Source organism: Borostomias antarcticus (genome assembly GCF_949987555.1).
Source record: "Borostomias antarcticus genome assembly, chromosome: 1".
In the NCBI taxonomy this organism is placed as follows: Eukaryota; Metazoa; Chordata; class Actinopteri; order Stomiiformes; family Stomiidae; genus Borostomias; species Borostomias antarcticus.
The window spans coordinates 56,432,835-56,454,220 of NC_140234.1; the positions used below are offsets into that span (position 1 = coordinate 56,432,835).

General features: G+C 46.8%; 1 protein-coding gene across 1 annotated transcript; it reads left to right on the forward strand.

Moving 5' to 3' along the window:
• Positions 1 to 2,027: 2,027 nt before the first annotated feature.
• Positions 2,028 to 20,152, forward strand: hyou1 (hypoxia up-regulated 1). The gene is made up of 24 exons (XM_084440135.1): positions 2,028 to 2,241; positions 3,712 to 3,784; positions 4,045 to 4,138; positions 4,578 to 4,656; positions 5,162 to 5,316; positions 5,623 to 5,699; positions 5,795 to 5,976; positions 6,671 to 6,786; positions 7,629 to 7,815; positions 8,566 to 8,700; positions 8,864 to 8,946; positions 9,605 to 9,737; positions 10,239 to 10,426; positions 10,977 to 11,115; positions 11,217 to 11,274; positions 11,384 to 11,460; positions 11,664 to 11,834; positions 12,473 to 12,654; positions 12,760 to 12,847; positions 14,009 to 14,265; positions 14,508 to 14,592; positions 14,736 to 14,997; positions 18,320 to 18,433; positions 18,689 to 20,152. Exons 2-24 carry the CDS (start codon positions 3,718 to 3,720, stop codon positions 18,733 to 18,735), a joined length of 2,976 nt encoding a protein of 991 aa, XP_084296261.1. The 5' UTR covers positions 2,028 to 2,241; positions 3,712 to 3,717; the 3' UTR covers positions 18,736 to 20,152.
• The last annotated feature ends 1,234 nt before the right edge of the window (positions 20,153 to 21,386 follow it).

A 21,386-nucleotide genomic window follows, 5' to 3' on the forward strand; every position in this document is an offset into this window, starting at 1 on the left:
AAACATTACCCCCCAAAAACAACACAACAAAAAAGTAAACAGTGTGGATGTAGTTCAGTCACATACACAAGGGCCGGACCATCGTAAGGATCTTAAACTGGATCCTATAGGCAACAGGAAGACAGTGGAGGGATCTGAGTAGTATGAACATCTGTGTCTCAGCGTTAGCAGAAGTAAGTGGGGCCAGTTTCGTTTTCTTGATATGAGACCGTTTATTAGACCTACTGAGGAGTCTTGCAGCAGCACTTTGAATTACCTGCAGACCACCAAGGGCAGACTGACTCAAAGCAGGGAAAAGCGAGTTACAATAGTCAATGCCAGAAGAAATCTATTAGATCTTCCATCAGTCAACATGTTCTTGGTTCTCTGTTCAATTTATTGTGCTTGTCCCTCCTTTGCAAAGCAGAGGATATAGGAGAGAACACGATTTGGGGTTTTGACTTCTACCCAAGAAACACCTGTTCATTCTCTCTCACAAAGCTATGTGTCGATCTCAGACCTGCAAAGAAGAAGGCATTAGGGAGCAACGTAATGGAATGAAATGCAGATCACTTGTATGCAACAAAATATGGTACTATGTGTCAGTGCCTTGCTTAAGGACACTTCAGCACACTCTGGGAGTAAATCGGTGACCTTGCGACCCCCAGCCTACCTAGTCTACCTCCTGAGCTATGCATCAGAATCCAATTTATTTTTGCCAGGTAGGTTTTTGTAGCCTGGCGCCACCATCCTGATCACATGGCCCTTTGGAACATTATGGCCGTTCAACATTCTCCAGCACCTGGAGTCCGCAGGCACCTACGCCAGGATCCTGTTTGTGGACTTCAGCTCTGCTCTCAACACCATCCTCCTGCTCACTCTGGAGGGCGTGCTCTCCCAGATGCGTGTGCCCGACCCCACTGTCAGGTGAATCACAGACTTCCTGTCTGACAGGAAGCTGGATGTGAAACTGGGCAAGCCTGTCTCTGACTCTAGGACCAATCAGCACAGGCTCCCCCCAAGGCTGCGTCCTTTCCCCTCTACTCTTCTCCCTGTACACGAACAGCTGCACCTCCAGCCACCGGTCTGTCAAGCTCCTGAAGTTTGCAGATGACACCTCATCGGTCTCATCTCCGATGGTGACATGTGTGCCTACAGGTGGGAGATCAACAAGCTGCTGTCCTGGTACAGCCAAAACAACCTGGAGCTCAACGCCCTCAAGACAGTGGTGATGATTGTAGAGAATATGGATGCTGCTCTGGATGATACAGTATCAGAGATTATACAGGAAGGTTCCTGTACTGTCTTTTAGATAACATGGTAGCACACTGTTCGCAGAGGAATAGACAAAATGTATATACATCGGTCATCTTACCTGTCAACGAGGACAGGGCCAATGACTGCTCATGGAAGTCAGCCTTCAGAAGCTTAAAACACTATTCACAGCAGAATAGACACATCAGGCTACACTAGAGACAGAGGAATTTCTGATTAGGCGCGAGTTTCACTGGGTCTTATTTTCCATCCTATGATCCGATCTTTATAAAATGTTGCACTTTACTTGATTTCTTATCTTCATCTTTTTGTTTTATTTTCCATCTTATTTACCCTGCTTTTATGTTCATTTTATGTGAAGCACTCTGTGCATGTAATTTTCCTGTTGTAATGCTATACAAATAAAGTTGTATTTTTTGATATAATAATAATAATAATAATAATAATAATAATAATAATAATTATTATTATTATTATTATTATTATTATTAACATGTGCATTTTGGTACAAGATGACAAGCATTTGGACTACAAATGAAGCAATCGCTGGAAATAGGCGTCAATTTAGTCATACCTTCCACGCCCATGAATTCAACGTGGACCAATCACATGAGGACAAAGAGTTATGTTCCACGCTGACGCTGCACGTGGACCAATCGGCGCCGTGCGCATGGAGCGGGGGGGGGCGGGGTCTGTGGGGTCGAAGGTCACAGCTCTGCCTCCGCCAAACCTCAGCTCCGGTGGGTCCAATGAGATCACGCCGCGTCCTGGGCCCGGTGTCGCGAGCAAGCCGGTGATAACGGGGGAGTCCAGAGGAGACCTCTATCAGTGTGGCTCCGGTGTCATTTTTGGATCGAACGGAAAAACAAAAGTGTACCACGCAAATCATCTGGAAGGATTCGCTGCGACATTTGTATGGTATCCTCCCTTTAATCAAGTGTGAACTAGCAGGCTAGTTGGCTAATTGCTCTATTAGCAGGCTAAAAGGTAAGTTGATGTTGATTGCCATTCATGCATTTTAATTGACAGCATAGCTTTGTTTAATTTGTCTTTTAATAGCTAGATTTTGAGCAATCTGCTACATGCAAGCAGCTTAGATGGCTACAAGTTTATTGGCAAACAATTGCCAGCAAACGTTGTGAAGTCTATTGAAATGACAGGTATGTTTTGAAGCCATTGCTGGTTTCCCATCCATCCGGACAGGTATCCCCTATCCAGCATTCTAGATAGAGCATCTAACCCTCACCAGCTCTCTCAACTCGTTTCCAGAACCCAACTCAGGACTGCTCAGTCTGTTTTGAATGGCGAGACCGCACGTTTCCATACCATTCATGCTTCAGTGAGACTAGAACTTTCCACGCTCTTGCCTGGCAAAGTGGCCTGCCTTTGTTGTACTCTACTCTTGAACGAGACATACCACGGGCCTAATAGTCCCATTTAACTGAGTAATACTATAGCTGGCTGGATGGGCCCTGTGTAAGCAGAACATGTAGCCATAGCTGCTAGCATTAGCTCCACCAGATGTCATCATGTTTGCTCTTATGGCCGGTGTTTCAACAGACAGATGCAATCAGCCCAGGTGAAGAGCCCAGGTGGTTACGAGTTGCCACGTGTGGACTGGCCAATTAGATGTATTGCAGGTTCACTATCAGGAGGAATGACACCTGAAGTGCATTATCACACACTGTCCCCATCAACAGTTACACGTGTTGTGGTGATGATAACGGAAATATTCTTTAACCAATAGATGAACTCATACCACGTTACATTTACATTACATTACAGTCATTAAGCAGACGCTTTTATCCAAAGCGACTAACAATAATTGCATTTAACGTAGGAAGAGCCAATGTACTACTACTTGCCAGAACTCACAAGTGCATCTTCTTTCTAAAACAAGTGACTAAGAGCATAATCTAGTGCTGAAGGCAAAGTGCAAGAATCACAATCTAAAGTACAGTGCAATATAATATAATACAATAAGTGCTTAGGTGGGAGGATTGTTGTAGTACTTCTTGAAGAGATGAGTTTTGAGCCTGCGACGAAAGATGGCTCAAAAGCTGTCCTGACATCAACGTTCTTCGATAGGGGGGGATCTCTCCTCCACACTGAGTGTAGTGATTAAAAAAGACAATTAAAAAGCAATGTTTGGCATGTCTAGGTAGGTAAGTCCCTCTGTTTCAACTGTCAGTGCATAAGAGGGGATGGAGAGTGTGACTGACTTCACAGCCCACACTGCCTGTCGCTCTTCTCTTTCCTTCCTGAAACATTCACTTCCTAACTGCTGATGCGTGCGAAAGGACGTTGAGCCCGGTCGTCTTATGAAAATGAGATTGTAATGCGATATGATTGATGAACTCATTTAAAAACGAAACCCACAAAATGACATTGAAAACACTTGGTTTGTCTGTCTCAGCAGAGAGGATTTGTATCAGCGTTTCTCTGGCTTTTTTTCAGGTCACTATGAGGAGCCTGCCGACAACGTGTGCTCTCCTCTGCCTGGTCGTGGCTCTCATGCCCACGTCCACGGGTAAGACACGGCATAATACACGGCATTAGAAGTCCACTGACGGATAATTATGGAGCTTATAGCCCACGTCACATAATATTCTACTCGTTCCTAAAGATGTATATCACAGATGAAGAGGTTGCTACTGATTGTAGTGTTACGTTTTAATGTAATTAGCTCACACTTTCACAATCATTTTTATTGTATATGATAAATCCTCTTAAACATCTCGTGAAGCCCTGTGCGTTGCCCATCTCATATCGTTTTGTGACTTGTTGCAGCCTCCGTAGCAGTCATGTCAGTCGACTTTGGCAGTGAATGGATGAAAATAGCGATAGTTAAACCTGGTGTGCCAATGGAGATCGTGCTGAACAAGTGAGTGCTACTGTATCTTTAACTGTCACTACCGTATCTGGAATATGTAGAGGTGGGTCATATGCTCGCCTCCCTTGTTCTCTGTAAAGCGCATTGTGTTGCCTCTGGGTATGAAATGCGCTATACAAATAAAGCTTTGATTTATACCGTAGGCCTAGATATTAATTAATAACTGTGTTGGAAGCATTCTCGTATGACCATTTAAGTGTGAGTTGTTTTATCTGGTCCACCCTTGATAATATTTGAATATAAGTCTGAATTGCTGCTTGTATGCAAGTGCTGGTATGCAAGTGTGTGCAAATGTGTTGAGAAATGTGCAAATGTGTTGAGTAGTGTGCAAATGTGTTGAGAAGTGTGCAAATGTGTTGAGAAGTGTGCAAACGTGTTCAGAAGTGTACAGTAACAGAGTGCTGATTCATGCTGTTGTTGTTTGTCTCAGGGAGTCCAGGAGGAAAACCCCGGTGGCCGTGTGTTTGAAAGAGAACGAGCGCCTGTTTGGAGACGGCGCGTTAGGAGTGGTGAGAGCCCTTCTGTGACATCATACTCACACGTCTTTGAATATCGCTACACGTGTGCTCAGAAATCTCTTTGAGAATGAAGTAATCGGTATACGTTTTTTTGGTATCTTGACAGTCAGAGATGGATGGAGGGATGGATGGAGGGATGGAGGGATGGATGGATGGATGGATTGATGGATGGATATCTATAGATAGATTATTATCCATCCATCCAAGGATACAAAGTGTGCATGTCAGCCACTAATTAAATGGCACCATAGATAGATAGATAGGTACGTAGGTAGGTGCTATAGATAGATAGATAGATGGGTAGATAAGTAGGTACTATAGATAGATAGATAGGTAGATAAGTAGGTACTATAGATGGATAGATAGGTAGATAAGTAGGTACTATAGATAGATAAGTAGGTACTATGGATGGATGGCTGGATAGATAGATAATTGCTGTTGTATTGTCTCTCTCTCCTCCTCAGTCTTGTATTGTCTCTCTCTCTCTCCTCCTCAGTCTGTGAAGAACCCCAAGTTTGTTTACCGGCACCTGCGCTCCCTCCTGGGTAAGAAGTACGACAACCCCCAGGTGGCGCTGTACCAGAAGCGCTTCTCCGAGCACCAGCTCGCTGAGGACGAGCAGCGCGGCACCGTTTACTTCCAGAACTCACAGTAAGTTTGTCCTGAGGTGCTTTTTCCTCATTGAACATCATCCGTCTGTCGTTTAATTCTCAGGTTTAATATACAGTAGGGTATCCCCTTGTTGTTTGAGGAAGAGGGTCAAGCATGCGAGCATTCAAGGATGTTTGTGGGTCAGTAATGAGATGAGGGTGTTTCAGAAATGTGCTTGTGGGCTCAGTATCATTTACTGTATAGGATATGTGTGTTTAACATATCATATATAGAAATTGTATCGCAGGGCAGTTAAAAAGAGGCAACAAAAACGTGTGTGTGTGTGTGTGTGTGTGTGTGTTACAGAGACATGCGCTACGCGCCAGAGGAGCTGCTGGGAATGGTTCTGAACTACTCAAGTGAACTCGCTCAGGAATTCGCAGGTTTGTTCTTTACAGGTTCGTTATTGTGTGAAAAACAAAACCAAAAACTATTCTCCCACGTTGACGGTGCTGTTTTGTCTCCCATCCGCCCACAGAGCAGCCCGTCAAAGACGTGGTGATCACCGTGCCGGTGTTTTTCAATCAGGCAGAGCGCAGGGCAGTCCTGCAGGCGGCCCAGATGGCCGGTCTGAAGGTCCTTCAGCTCATCAACGACAACACGGCCGTGGCCCTGAACTACGGGGTCTTCAGGAGGAAAGACATCAACAGCACAGCACAGGTAACCTGTCACTCGTTAACCCCTCCCCCTCCCCCTCACCCGGGTCCGTATCCTCCCTACCCCAACCCCTGCCTCTATCTGGGCCCAGGCACATTCACACACACACAGACATACACCAGTGTTTGCCATGTCTCTCCTATGATGTTTTTAGCCTCTCTTATGTAATTTAATGTTATTTGTAATGTAAATGTAATTTATGTAAATGTAATTTTATGTTATTTATTGCTTTATAAATGTTCTTAGCTGGTAGACAAACATAATCCAGGAGCTTGCTCGATCGCCTTGTTGAGAGGGGTCAGGGAAGAATTTTTACAGCTCACTTATCTGGCCCCCGGGTGATACTGTTTTTTTGGTTCCCTCTGGAATATGTAGGGGTGGGTCGTATGCCCACCTCCCTAGTTCTCTGTAAAGCGCATTGTGTTGCCTCTGGGTATGAAATGCGCTATACAAATAAAGCTTTGATTGATTGATTGATTCTTTAAAAACAGAGTAGAATTTCAATCTAAAGATGCTCAAAACTGCACTACTACTCTTACTTTTTGTATAGCATGTTGAGTTAGTTCATTGGAAAACTCCTCACTCCTGAAAATATCGCAGGTGAAAATAGTCGTGATAAAAATCGACAATTTAAACCCGGGACAAATATTCTGATCCTCACAGTTGACCCAAGTGTTGTTATTTCTGCCCACTGTAGAACGTGATGTTCTATGACATGGGGTCTGGTAACACCGTGGCGACCATCGTCACGTACCAGACGGTGAAGACCAAAGAGACGGGTGTCCAGCCACAGCTGCAGATCAGAGGTGTTGGGTGAGTCCAGAGAGCGCTAGTCTGGGGCGGCTGTAGCTCAGTAGGTAGAGCGGGTCGTTCAATGATCGAAGGGTTAGCGGTTCGAATCCCAGCTCCGACTGTCCACATGTCGAAGTGTCCTTGAGCAAGACACCTAACCCCAAATTGCTCCCAATGAGCAGGTTAGCACCTTGCATGGCAGCTGCCGCCATTGGTGTGTGAATGTGTGTGTGAATGGGTGAATGAGAGGCAATTGTAAAGCGCTTTGAGTGCCGCTAAGGTGGAAAAGCGCTATATAAGTGCAGTCCATTTACCATTTACCATTTAGTCGGCCAACACAGTACTCAGCACAGCCGTAACGTACAATACGCTTGCTCCTAGCCATAAAGAGCCCCCACTTACTGTAACTACAATTTAGAGCAATGTAAAATTACACAAGTGATGAAACTTGAATGCGTAAAAAAAAAATCAGGCCTCGGACAGCTAGCTCAATTAATCAGAATCAGAATTCAGAATAGTTAACAGATTGGTAACTACATCTCTCAGACGTTGTAAAACCTAAAAATGCTGTCTATTATTTTATTTTTTTTTAAATATCTTTATTTGGGAAAAGCAGGATAATACAGTGCAAAAAAACAAGTAAAAAGAGATTCCTTTCCCATTTTCTGAAAACTAAAGTCCAGAAGTGTGCGTTGTTTGCGACCCAGAAATATAAAATCAATGAGCGAGTAATCAATGTCCATTCAATCGTCATCCATTGTGAGCCTGTCGTAACCGTCTTTCAGAATACGATTGAACATTAGGAATCAATATCAAAATAAAAAGGCAGTCTAAAGGGCGCCGTGTTGACCTTTCACCCCCAGGTTCGACCGCTCGCTGGGGGGCTTCGAGATGGAGCTGAGGCTGAGAGACCACCTGGCCAAGCTGTTCAACGAGCAGAAGAAGAGCAAGAACGACGTGAGGCAGAACCACCGCGCCATGGCCAAGCTGCTCAAAGAGGCGCAGAGGCTGAAGACCGTGCTCAGCGCCAACGCAGAGTTCATGGCCCAGGTGAGCCGTCAAGGCCGGCGCGACCTCGAGCGTTGACCTCTTCTCTTCTGGGTTTCCCCTCCCTCCAGCTTACTTTCCTGGTTTCGTTGGCCGTTGGGGTTTAGTTCTGTAGCTTCTGGTTCTGTAGCTTCTGGTTCTGTAGCTTCTGGTTCTGTAGCTTCTGGTACTTTAGCTTCTGGTTCTCTAGCTTCTGGTACTTTAGCTTCTGGTTCTCTAGCTTCTGGTTCTCTAGCTTCTGGTTCTCTAGCTTCTGGTTCTCTAGCTTCTGGTACTTTAGCTTCTGGTTCTGTAGCTTCTGGTACTTTAGCTTCTGGTTCTGTAGCTTCTGGTTCTCTAGCTTCTGGTTCTGTAGCTTCTGGTACTTTAGCTTCTGGTTCTGTAGCTTCTGGTTCTCTAGCTTCTGGTTCTCTAGCTTCTGGTACTTTAGCTTCTGGTTCTCTAGCTTCTGGTTCTCTAGCTTCTGGTTCTCTAGCTTCTGGTACTTTAGTCAGTGTGGAATGCGAACAAATCCAGTCAGCAAAACAACTACGTTGTTATTACATAATACTTACATTTGTCTCGTGTTGAGGAAAGAAATACTGTGATATCACACACGCACACACACACACACACACACACACACACACACACACACCTGTCTGTCATTAAGAGAAATGGGTGAAATGGGTGAAGGATGTATCTTCTCTTCTGGTACCTGTGTGTTGTGCACTCAAAGATGGCCGTGCTCTCCATACCTGTGTGTCTCATCAGGTGGAGGGACTGATGGACGACATAGACTTCAAGGCCAAGGTGTCCCGCGTGGAGTTTGAGGGCCTGTGCTCCGACCTGTTTGAGAGGGTCCCCGGCCCCGTGGAAGAGGCCCTCCGCTCTGCCGAGATGTCCCTGGTCAGTCCCACCGTCATCGTCCTCTTCATCGTCATAATCATCCTCTTCATCATCATCCATGCAATAAATTCTCTGAAGATCGCATCAGTCAGTGTTGCCATAACGTTCCAGTCCCTGACGCGGTGGTTTTGTTTGATGTACGAACTGGTCCGTCTCCCAACAGGATGAGATCGAGCAGGTCATCTTGATCGGCGGCGCCACCAGAGTCCCTAAAGTCCAGGAGGTCCTGCTCAAAGCTGTGGGGAAGTAAGTGAGGTTCACCCCGAATAGCAGAAGAGCACCAGGATCTCAAGTCTGCAGGGAAAGCTAGTGTAGTAAAGGCTCTTTTGGGTGACATCAATAGCCTTCTCATTTCACTCATGCTTCCGTCTGGTGTTGACTGTGTGTTCAGTCTGGTGTTGACTTGTGTGTTCAGTCTGATTTTGACTGTGTTCAGTTTGGTGCTGACTGTTCAGTCTGATTTTGACTGTGTTCAGTCTGATTTTGACTGTTCAGTCTGGTGTTGACTGTGTTTAGTCTGGTACTGACCATGTGTTCAGTCTGGTGTTGACTGTGTTTGTTCAGACTAGTGTTGACCGTGTGTTCAGACTAGTGTTGACCGTGTGTTCAGACTAGTGTTGACCGTGTGTTCAGACTAGTGTTGACCGTGTGTTCAGACTAGTGTTGACCGTGTGTTCAGACTAGTGTTAACCATGTGTCTAGACTAGTGTTGACCATGTGTTCAGACTAATGTTGACCGTGTGGAGTTCAGACTAGTGTTGACTGTGTGGTGTTGTCTAGTGTTGACCGTGTGTGTTCAGTCTAATGTTGACCATGTGATGTTCAGTCTAGTGTTGACCGTGTGTTTAGACTAGTGTTGACCGTGTGGTGTTCAGTCTAGTGTTGACTGTGTCTCTGGTCTCAGGGAGGAGCTGGGGAAGAACATCAACGCGGACGAGGCGGCGGCCATGGGGGCGGTGTACCAGGCCGCCGCCCTCAGCAAGGCCTTCAAGGTCAAACCCTTCCTGGTCAGAGACGCCGCCGTGTTCCCCATCCAGGTAGGACCAGCTGGGACCCTGACACACACACACACACACACACACACAAGCTGTCCTGTCCCCCCCACCCCCCAGCGGCGGCCCTGAGCGCGTCTCTCCCTCCCCCCTCCCCCAGGTGGAGTTCACCCCCCCCCCCCCTTAGCGTCGGCTCTGAGCGCGTCTCTCCCTCCCCCCTCCCCCAGGTGGAGTTCACCCCCCCCCCCTTAGCGTCGGCTCTGAGCGCATCTCTCCCTCCCCCAGGTGGAGTTCACCCCCCCCCCCTTAGCGTCGGCCCTGAGCGCGTCTCTCCCTCCCCCAGGTGGAGTTCACCCCCCCCCCCCCCCCTTAGCGTCGGCTCTGAGCGCGTCTCTCCTTCCCCTCTCCCCCAGGTGGAGTTCACCCCCCCCCCCTTAGCGTCGGCTCTGAGCGCGTCTCTCCCTCCCCCCTCCCCCAGGTGGAGTTCACCCCCCCCCCCCCCTTAGCGTCGGCTCTGAGCGCGTCTCTCCCTCCCCCCTCCCCCAGGTGGAATTCACCCGCGAGGCCGAGGAGGAGGACGGCAGCCGGAGCCTGAAGCACAACAAGCGCGTCCTGTTCCAGCGGATGGCGCCCTACCCCCAGCGCAAGGTCATCACCTTCAACCGCTACACCGACGACTTCTCCTTCTTCATCAACTACGGAGACCTCAGCTTCCTGAGCCAGGAAGACCTCAGGTGCGACAGCCGGCGCCTCGGGTCTCGGGTCTGAGGGCCGGGTTACACGAATGCGCGTTTTGCAACGGCGACGCGTTTGAGCCGCGAAAACGATCCGCGTTTTCCACGGGCGACTACGACGACGTACGTGACTCACAACGCAGCGGGGCCCAATACGCAGCCCTGGGGTGTACCTCCGAGGCTTCTGGATTCGCGGGGGATTTTCGCCGGGGTAGTGTAACTGCTAGGCACAGACGGAGGAAAATGGATGCTTTTTTCGGCAAATACGCTTAAGTGTAATCTAGGAAATACAGGACCGATCCATAAAGTCAGTATGGTGTGCAATATGCATGCACTGCAGTTTGTCTCAATTGTTATAAGAGCTACAATCGATCCGGGGTCCATCCCGTTCTGTTTTAGGAATAAATATTTGTCTGAAATTTTTAGCTTAACTTTTAGCTGAACTTTTAGCTTAACTTAAGCTTAACTTTTAGCTTAACTTAAGCTTAACTTTTATCTTACGTTTTGATCTTAAGTCAACGGCCCGTGTTTGTCTTCCGTGGTCCGGCAGTGTGTTCGGCTCTCTCAACTTGACCACGGTGAAGCTGTCCGGGGTGGGCAGCAGCTTCCAGAGGCACGCCGACGCAGAGTCCAAGGGCATCAAGGCCCACTTCAACATGGATGAGAGCGGGCTGCTCCTGCTGGACAGGGTGGGTACTGCGCTTTCTCCAGCTGCTGAATTTGACTTTTGGAGCATGTTAAAAATTCTGAAGAAGGAACTTTTACTTTAAGTGTTGGTTGCCGTATTCAGGTGGAGTCGGTCTTTGAGACCATTCTAGAGGAGAAAGAAGAAGAATCAACTTTGACGAGTGAGTTTAGCGCTCGCATAAAATGAATCCCAACACACCAACATCACCTCTTATTTCACACAGATGTTTTTCCATTTCTTAGTTCTTTCTTCTTTTTTTGTCGGGACAGAACTTGGGAACACGATCTCCAGCCTGTTTGGAGGCGGATCCGCAGAACCCAGCCCAAACGTGACCGAACCAGTTCAGGTAACCGTTTTCCTTTCTTGAGTGAAAATCTCATGTTTCATAACGGCAAGTTCTGTTCACGCTGCAAGATACGAGTACAGTGTACTGTATGTACAGCAGGGTTCCTCCAATTCCCTGTAGTATTTCCAATCGTGATCGGACACACACAAACACACACACACACCATTGTCTTTCATCCTTCATTCCTCCAAACTATGTCCCAGGACGAGGAGGAGGTGCCTCCGGAGGCGGGGAAGGAGCAGGAGGAGGCGCCGCAGCAGGAGGAGGCTCCCCAGGAGGAGAGCCCGGAGGCGGGGGGGGAGAAGCCTGAGGAGGAGGCCCCGGAGCCAGACAAGACGGAGGGAGGAGGAGCCGACGGGAAGGATGTTCCTCAGGTGAGCTCTGTCTTCACACTGCGGCGCTGCAGCTGAAATGTACAACGCAGTCCCAGTGGGTTTCAGAAAGTATGGAGGAGAACTAGAGATGGAACGGTGTGAAAAATTTCATATCACGATTATAATGACCAAAATTATCACGGTTATCAGTATTATCGCGGTATTGTAAAATGTGCTTAAAATTTTCTAAAACTACCGATACACACACTGTAATAATTTCACCAAGTTTTATATTGAAAACCACAAATAAAATTAGCAGCACGATGCACTTTTTTTTTGCATTAACATTAAAATAATGCGTCTTTGAGACGGTTGCTAGCTTTGGTGGATGTTGGACAGTATTTACAGTGAGTTTTTCAAAAGCGGGGCAATCAAGCACGGTTTTAATGATACAATTATCACGATAAATGTAATCAAATTTAATCACGGTTTAGGATTATACCGGTTATCGTTACATCCCTGAGGAGAACTCTAGTGACACTGCTTTTGGAAAGCACACTAATTAGTGAAACGCAAGACAAACTTTGAAAGCACTGTTTTGGGCAGGAGGAGAAGGAAGGAAGACAAACTTTGAAAGCACTGTTTTGGGCAGGAGGAGAAGGAAGGAAGACAAACTTTGAAAGCACTGTTTTGGGCAGGAGGAGAAGGAAGGTGGCAAAACGGAGAAAACGGAAGAGGAGAAAACGGCGGAGAAGGAGGCGGAGGAGAAGAAAGTCAAACCCCAGAAGAAGGCCAAGATCTCCGAGGACGTCGCCGTGGAGCTGCTGGTCAACGACATCGTGGACCCCAGCGTTGACCAGATCGCCTCCTCCAAGAAGAAGTACGCTCCTGCTCTGCTCTCTCACAGAACTAGACCTTTATTCCAGGAACGTGTGTTTGTGTGTGTTTTTAAAAGTTGAATATGATCATTCTGCTCGTCACTCAGGCTACAAGACCTGACGGACCGCGACCTGGAGAAGCTGGAGAGGGAGAAGTCGCTCAACAGCCTGGAGGCGTTTATATTCGAGACGCAGGTAAAACAAGCATCTCATGTTCACCGTGCTTCCGTCTGAAATCATGTTTCTAGTACATTCCTTTAACACAGGCAGCCACTGTTTAATCTTGGTCCAGTCTAAATGTGCTACATCTATTAAAACTATTATATTATATTATTATTATATCTATTATAAACTAGTAAGTCTATTATAAACTAGTAGGTTTTATCTAATCTAAATGTACTACATCCGTTATAAGCTAGTAGGTTTGGGTGTGTCAGTGTTTGGATTCAGAAACACAGTTTGTGCAAGAAATCTTTATTGACAGTTCCACAATTACAAAAACACATGCTAGAGAATACATTTTAAATCAAAATCCCACAGAAGACTTACGCCGCATCAAACAAGCATGTAGCAAAAAGTAAAGGAAAAACAAAACATAAAATAATCAGGTGACATGTCAGCTTCCCCCTTGTTTTAATACAACATCCTGTTTTGGTTCCAACCCTCCTAATTAACGGTGTCGTTCTCTTTTCTTTTATACTAGACCCATTTCCCCCATTTTGATCCAAACTTTTCCTCCTGGGGCTGTGTTCTATTCCAGCGGTACTGAACCATCCTCTCTCGGCTGTGTTCTATTCCAGTTGTACTGAACCATCCTCTCTCGGCTGTGTTCTATTCCAGCAGTACTGAACCATCCTCTCTCGGCTGTGTTTTTTTCCAACGGTACTGAACCATCCTCTCTCGGCTGTGTTCTATTCCCGTGGTACTGAACCATCCTCTCTTGGCTGTGTTCTATTCCAGCGGTACTGAACCATCCTCTCTCGGCTGTGTTCTATTCCAGTTGTACTGAACCATCCTCTCTCGGCTGTGTTCTATTCCAGCAGTACTGAACCATCCTCTCTCGGCTGTGTTTTTTTCCAACGGTACTGAACCATCCTCTCTCGGCTGTGTTCTATTCCCGTGGTACTGAACCATCCTCTCTTGGCTGTGTTCTATTCCAGTGGTATTGAACCATCCTCTCTCAGGGCTGTGTTCTATTCCAGTGGTATTGAACCATCCTCTCTCGGCTGTGTTCTATTCCAGCGGTACTGAACCATCCTCTCTCGGCTGTGTTCTATTCCAGCGGTACTGAACCATCCTCTCTCGGCTGTGTTCTATTCCAGCGGTACTGAACCATCCTCTCTCCCTTTCCCGCAGGACAAGCTGTACCAGGACGAGTTCCTGTTGGTGCTGGCGGAGGAGGAGAAGGAGCAGGTCTCCTCCAAGCTGAGCCAGGCGTCGGAGTGGATGGACGAGCACGGCTACGCCGCCACCACACGGGAGCTCCGGGACCAGCTGTCCGAGCTCAGGAAGGCCTGCAAGGGCATGTTCTTCCGGGTGGACGAGCGCAGGAAGTGGCCTGACCGCCTGGCGGCCCTGGAGAGCATGCTGAACACCTCCTCCTACTTCCTCAGGTGAAGAACCCTCCCGCCCCATTCGCCGGTTGTGAATTCGCCGCCATTTTGATTTGACCAGAGTTGGAATGAGGCAAACGGGTAGCGTTTAATGTCGCTCGAGTTAAGGAATCCTTAAGTTAAGAAATCCTTAAGAAATCTATAAGTTAAGAAACTTTTTTAAAGGATTTTTCTATTAACAAAAAAAAATCCTTAAATCTATAAGTTAAGAAATGTTTGAGATATTTGACTTTTTTTTCTAGGAGTGCTAAACTCATCCCAGAGGACGACCAAATCTTCTCTGAAGTGGAGCTGAAGGCTTTGGAGAAAGTCATCAACGAGACCACGGTACGACGACGCGGTCCGGAAGGTTTCCATCCCCCTGTTGATCCCTTCCCTCCAGCTCCGACGCCGTGGTGTTATTCAATCTCCTAGAAACCGCAGGCCTGCTATTTATAACCCCTCCCTCCCTCCCTCCCCCCCCCCCACAGACATGGAAGAACGACACCGTAGCTGAACAAGAGAAGCGCTCCCCCACCGAGAGGCCCGTCCTGCTGTCCAAAGACCTGGAGTCCAAACTGGGCCTTCTGGACCGCGAGGTCAACTACTTACTCAACAAGGCCAAGTTCGCCAAGCCCAAGGCCAGGCCCAAGGCCAAGAACAGCACCAGCGCCGACGGCGCCAAGTCAAGCAAAACCAACAGCACCGCCGAGGAGAAGGTCATTCCTCCCAAGGAGGAGAATGTAGAAAAAGGTAGGCGAGGGCGGACTCTGGTTCTCTAGTGAAGCCATTGAGTTATTCATGCCTTTGCTGATTTGAAACACGCATGTGTTAAGAGAACTGGGTAAGGCGTTTTAAAGATGGCGGCCCCATTCGTTCCAATGAAAGTTGCTGGACCAGCGCGCACACTGAAAAAGTTACTGTGAATCCTACGTCTGAGGTCCACAGCACATGTGCGGTAGTGTTTTCTTGGCCCCGCCCATCGCTCTCCCCACAGACAAACACAGGGACAGAAACAGCTGTGAAACTCTGGCTTGGGGGGGTGGGGGGGGTTGGCACCCATGGCGTCATTTGATTTGCAATACAGAGCTTGGCCACTACACCAAAATGGCCTCACTGTCCAGGGCCGCGTTTCCCAGAGGCATCGTTAAGGCATCGTAGCGCTACGTGCTTCTTAAGAACGTCGTTAGGTCCACCTCTAGGTGGCGATTCGTTTCCCAGAACCTTCTTAAGCCAAGGTATACCTTGGCTATGAAGGCTCTGGGAAACAGCTCCACCCAAGGTACATCGTAAATCGCCCTTACGATGTACCTTCCGAAGATACATCGTTAGCCTTCCTTGGAGCCGAAGCGCTGTTTCCCAGAGCCTTCTTAGCCAAGGTATACCACAGCCAAGGGATACGTTACGAAGGGCAGTCGGACCCCATCGTAAGCTGTCCCTTGGCGATGCGCTCCATTCATCCCATTATAGTTTTAGCTCGATTAGAGCAAAGAGCGATTAGAGCTAACAGATATCCTGGCGAATTGATTAATCCAATGAGGCCATCTAGATGAATAGTCAAAAATCCTCACACACGCTCCAGAATATTGTAGAAAGCCTTCCCAGAACAGTGGAGGCTGTTATAGCTGCACAGGGGGGACCAAGTACATATGATGCCTATTCATTTAGAATGGGATGTCATGAAAGTTGTAATGTGTAGGTGGCCCAATACTGTTGTCCTTATAGTGTACTTTGCTAACAGATTCACAGTATTTAGTGATCTTACAAAGGCTGTTTGTTATATTGTGTGCCTTCAAAACCTCTACTGTAATGTGGCAAGAAACGACAAATATACAGGATAAAGGGAACTTGTTTAATATTGGTTGGGAAAAAACATGGGCAGGTTTGTTCTTCAGACTTTTGTCCTGTAACAGGCTGTCTTTTTCCGGGGTGGGGTTGTTAGACCCATGCCCAACCCCCAACCTGGAGGGCCAGTTGTTGCTTTTCGTCTGGCCTCTACCCTGAACCTGCCCGGCATGGTTGAACCTGCTGGGGGGTGTGTCCCCCCGCCAGTATAGCCTTCATGGTCATGGAGGCACACAAGCCTTCCCACCACGACAAGGTAGCAACACGTAGGAAGGATGAGTGGTGTGGTGAGTGTATGTAGTGTGTGTGCGCAGTGTACTGTAGTGGGTGGGCAGTGTGTGGTAAGTGTATGTAGTGTGTGTGGTGTGTGTGTGCAGTGTGTGTGGTGAGTGTGTGTAGTGTGTGTAGTGTGTGTGGTGAGTGTGTGTAGTGTGTGTGGTAAGTGTATGTAGTGTGTGTGGTGAGTGTGTGCAGTGTGTCTCAGGCATCTGCATCATCTGCAAGGGAGGAAAATTCAATTAGCGACATTGAATGGAATGCATGCAGTGTGGGAATAGACAGAGTATCCAAAATACACACTTAGCCTACCTGGAGTTGGCAGAATGATGGGCACTGATATGGAGGGCCACACAAACTGTGCCTCCGCTAGGGCCTGCTGCCTGTTCTGCCTGTTCTGGAGGTCCAGCCTCTCACGCTGCACACCCAGCCTCTGCCTCCCCACCTCCAGGAGGTCCTCGCTGCAGTCGCACCTCACATCCATGGTGTTCAGCTGCCTCTCACGGGGGGGGGGCGTCATGGGGTGTGTGGGAGGAGAGTGCGTCGATGGGGTGGAGCAGTCTGACCGCGCTGGGGTCTCCTCTCCAGAGGACTGGGAGGCTTGGGGTGACTCAGCTGAGGGCTGGATGATGGAGGGGCCCTCTCCAGACTCCAAATCAAGGCCACCAGTGATGCTTTGGGAAGTGAGGCCGATGATCGATAGGGCCTTCTCCTCCTCCGGGGTGAGGGGAGGCACGGTGCTCTGACTCTCGGCGCACTGCCGCCCTCCGGCTTTTGGCCTGACTGGCGAAGTCCTGCCATTTCTTGCTGACGACTGTCCACTCCCTGGGTGGCCCGGGAGTGGAAGCAGCCATCCGCGCTGCAATGCTCACCCATGCAGCCTTCTTCAATGGGCTATATGCACAACTCCAGTAGGCTACTTCCTGAAATTAGACATGCTTCTTTATTTCCTGTCTTACACTATTGGATGAAATGATTATTCAGGAATTCCTGAATAATCATTTCATCCAAAGTGTAGGACAGGAAATAGAGAAGCATGTCTAATTTCAGGAAGTAGCCTACTGGAGTTGTGCATAGGCCCTACTGGTAGCCGCCAAACAGGACGGCCTTCGGTTGCTCCACCTCGTCCAGCATGATCACTAGTTATTCTTTGGTGAACGCTATCACACGCTTCCTCTTCATATCTGCCATGTCGCTCAATGTGTGCAGTTACCCTTGTTTTATTTATAGGCCACATGCGCCAACACCGGTGCCTGATAGATTCAATTAGTCATCGTATCCGCGCGAATTCTAACGTGGGAATGCTACTGCCACAGGGGCAATTTATATGGGCATTATACCTTTGTTTGTATGATAACTAAATCAGTGGTCATTTTGCTATCATCATTGCCTATCATCATTAAAGTATTTTTTCCTGGCCTTTCAAGACATCCTCGACGGGGCTTATATGTCCCGATCCGATCCATGCTCTTTCTTGGATATTTTATTTGATGCAATGTAATTTGATGTATGAATTGGGACTATCACGAGGTCTCGCTTTGACTCTTAAATACATTGGCAGATGAGCTTTCGGAGGCATAGCTTCCTTTTTGGTAATATTTAGACTGAAATAAAATAATTAAGACAGCACGTATTATATTGGCACGTCATTTCTGTGACTTTACGAATGGCCATCGATGTGTGCGGCATCGATTCATTCTTTTTTCAGCACTGCGCCCAGGGACAGCTCCTCTAACGATGCATCTTGGGATGGACCTAACGATGTATCTTCAGGCGCCCACTAAGGGATAGTCTGGGAAACACTCGTAGGAAAAACTGTCCCTTCGCCAAGGTATACCTTGAGAAGCGTCGTAGCGCGGAGAAGTTCGGCGACTCTGGGAAACGCGGCCCAGAGCAGTTCCTGGGGGCGTGGCTTGTTTCCATGCCCTTTAACGGTGACGTTTTTCCTGTCCAGCAGAAAGCTCAGAGGAGGTACCACCGGGCGAGGCACCGCCCACCGAAGAGACCACTGGACAGGAGCCAGAGCCAGCCAGCCAATCACAGCCTTTAGATGAAACAGCAAGTACAGGTACATCTGCCATAGCAACAGGCTTTGCCATAGTAACTACCTCCGCATGTGTGAATTGGTACAGAGAATATTCTTTGCCATATCTCAACAGCAATATGTGTTGGATGTAAAGGAATATCATTTACTATTCAGCTACTGTCTGTTTGAAAGCACTTGTCTTTTCTCTTCGTTGATTTCTCTTGATAAAATCCTTTTTATTGTAACGCATCTTCAGTACAACACAGTATTTACCCTGGTCTCTCCTTTCATTTACAGAAACTGAGAAAAAACAGTCAGAAAACCACGTGGGAGACGAATTATAACAGCTGGAACTCTGAATGTTTCATTGTGTATATTTATTGACAATGTTTAATTGTAAAGGTTTCCGTCACCCGTTTTCCTTTTGTTCTGCTTTGGGCCCCCCCACCCCACACCCCCCCACATCACCACCTCTTTGTTAAAAACCAGGAAGTCATCGTATCTACTTGAATACCCTTTGAACCGTCTTATGTCTCTCCTCCCCCTCCTCTCCCGTCTCTCTGTCCTCGTGATGCTGTAAGCGAAGAGCACTTAAGAACCTTGGGGAACCAGCGAATGAAATCTACCCTTAGACCTCTTTTTTTTTTTTATTGTTCTATCCTGTCTGAAAAGATTCACAGCATCTCAAGTGCTATTGGTTGTATTTTGAGCACGCGTTGTGGCGCCTACAACAGATTGTGTACGTCTGATGCCGCTGCATGTTGCAGTATGGGCAAGGAGGGACCGACGCCAACAGAAAGCAGCCGAACCACTAAAACCATGTCCAATGTCACCATTTCATGTTCTGACCAGAAGGGTTGCTTTGTTCCGTTATCCTCAAACATGTTTGTTTTTTTTGCAAGGGGGGGGGGGGGGGGAATCTATCTTATGTGGAATTTAAGGAATTTAAAGCCAGTTTATTTGTCCTGATAAACATGAAGATCTTGGGGAAAAGTGACAAACAAGATTATTGGAAGGGAGCTTTTAATGACACCCAGAGGAATGATTGAGTTGTGAGTTGTCTAAGTACAAGTGCATACAGTAATTTATGGGATTAATACAATGCAATGATTCTCACTGAGAGGACAAGAATGACCAAAGCCCTTTAGATTGGATATACAATGACGATGTTGTACCATGTTTTGGTATGAAAGATAATTAATACTGCCAAATTACTAAACTTATCAAGCTTGAATGTACCACTGAATCAGAAAGATAATGTGCTAGCTATGACACCCCTCCATCTCCAGTTGGTTTGTTCCGATTCCCCGTGTTTGTACTGGATATGTGATTGGTTAGCTTCAGCTTCAGTCATCTCTGGGATGGTTCAGAGATTGGATTGTCAGCTGCTTGACTGACAGCTGCCCTGACAGGAAAGTAAGGATGTTTTCTGCCTAATACACTGACCTGTGTTTGGTTTGACCGCTGCTCTTTACCTCTGATGGCAACAGCTGCCCTTTGGCACAGATCTAGGGTCAGATCATCAGACGTAACATCAAATACAGACCATAACCACCCACAGAAAATGGAAGACTGACTTAGAGGTCTGTTGCAGGTTGTCTTTACTGCCAGACCTTCCCCAAATGTGTACAGAAGCAACATGCATCACATGATACATCAATACCTGGCTAAAGTTGGGCCACTATTACTGTTCCCCGGAAAGTGGCCGGTGTCTTGGGGGTTAATTTGTCCTGTGTGTGCATCGACTAAGATGACTGGCTGTGGGTAGAACTGAAGTAATAAATTGTCAGAGTGGAAGATGCTGATCAATGTTTCCTTTCTAAGTTGTTAATAAAGTTTTGGGTTTTTAGCTCTGCTTTCTTCAGTAAACCGAGGCAGTCGTCTGTTGAACTGTAGAATATTTTCATCTCTTTACCAAGTTTGGTTCCATTTTATTTGATCTGCTTGGGATATTTTTTTAAAATTAAATTCTAAGAATTTGTATTTGATTTTATAAATTTCGAGATCTGAGTTTCAAATGAATTCAACTACAGGTATTCAACTCTCGAAGAGGCCTACGTGAGGCTTTTGTCTAAAACTGGCAGAGAAGATTACAGTTAAATGAATATGTAATATGGTCCCAGACTCGTAAGACTAATTATAAGAATGTTACACAGTGTAGCAGAGCAATTTAAGACACTAAAGACATGTCTTTTCAAATATATAATACTTTTATTACAAACATTTTCTTTGCTTTGTTATCCATGTGGTTATATACACCCGTAAAAAGAATAAATATACAGAGTATGCTGTACAATAGATTCATCACATTAAGATGGTACGCTGACTGTATTAAAAATGACCCCTTTATAGTTCCCCATAAAACAAAGTCACTTACAACTCAAACGTGAATATAATACATCAGCTCTAAATGAATTATTGCTACACTCAACCTTGTGGTGACAATATTCATTTCAATGGACGAACAAGAAACAACCATAGCCCTTCATTCCAAATAACTAGCTAGTACAATATACAATACTTTAACTGGAGAAGTAGACTACACAGTTATTCATGCATAATGAGAAGTGCTTTAGAGTTGTCTGACCATCGCTGGACATTGACAGATATTTGGACAGCCTCTAGTTCCATCCCCGTAATGTGACATCCTCGTCTAATGTCTATGTGTCCCGTGTTGCTGTCCTAGATCAGTGAATAAAAGCCAAATGAATCCATGAGCTCCATTCAGACCATGGCTAAAAATGTGGGCCTGGATGAATAGAACCTGGAGAATTTGGATATGAAAAGTGGACTGAGACATTTGTGTCCTCTGGACACACGAAAACAAGGCCCGGAATACGTTTCTTGACTGAAAGGGACGTTTCTTGACTGAAAAGGACAATTCTTGACTGAAAGGGCCTCATTTCTCATGAAGGTCGATCAGTGTGGGAAACCGGTAGGTGACAGTTGATAATGGAACAACATCGTTTCCAAAGCCTTTCAGGTGAGCTTAGAA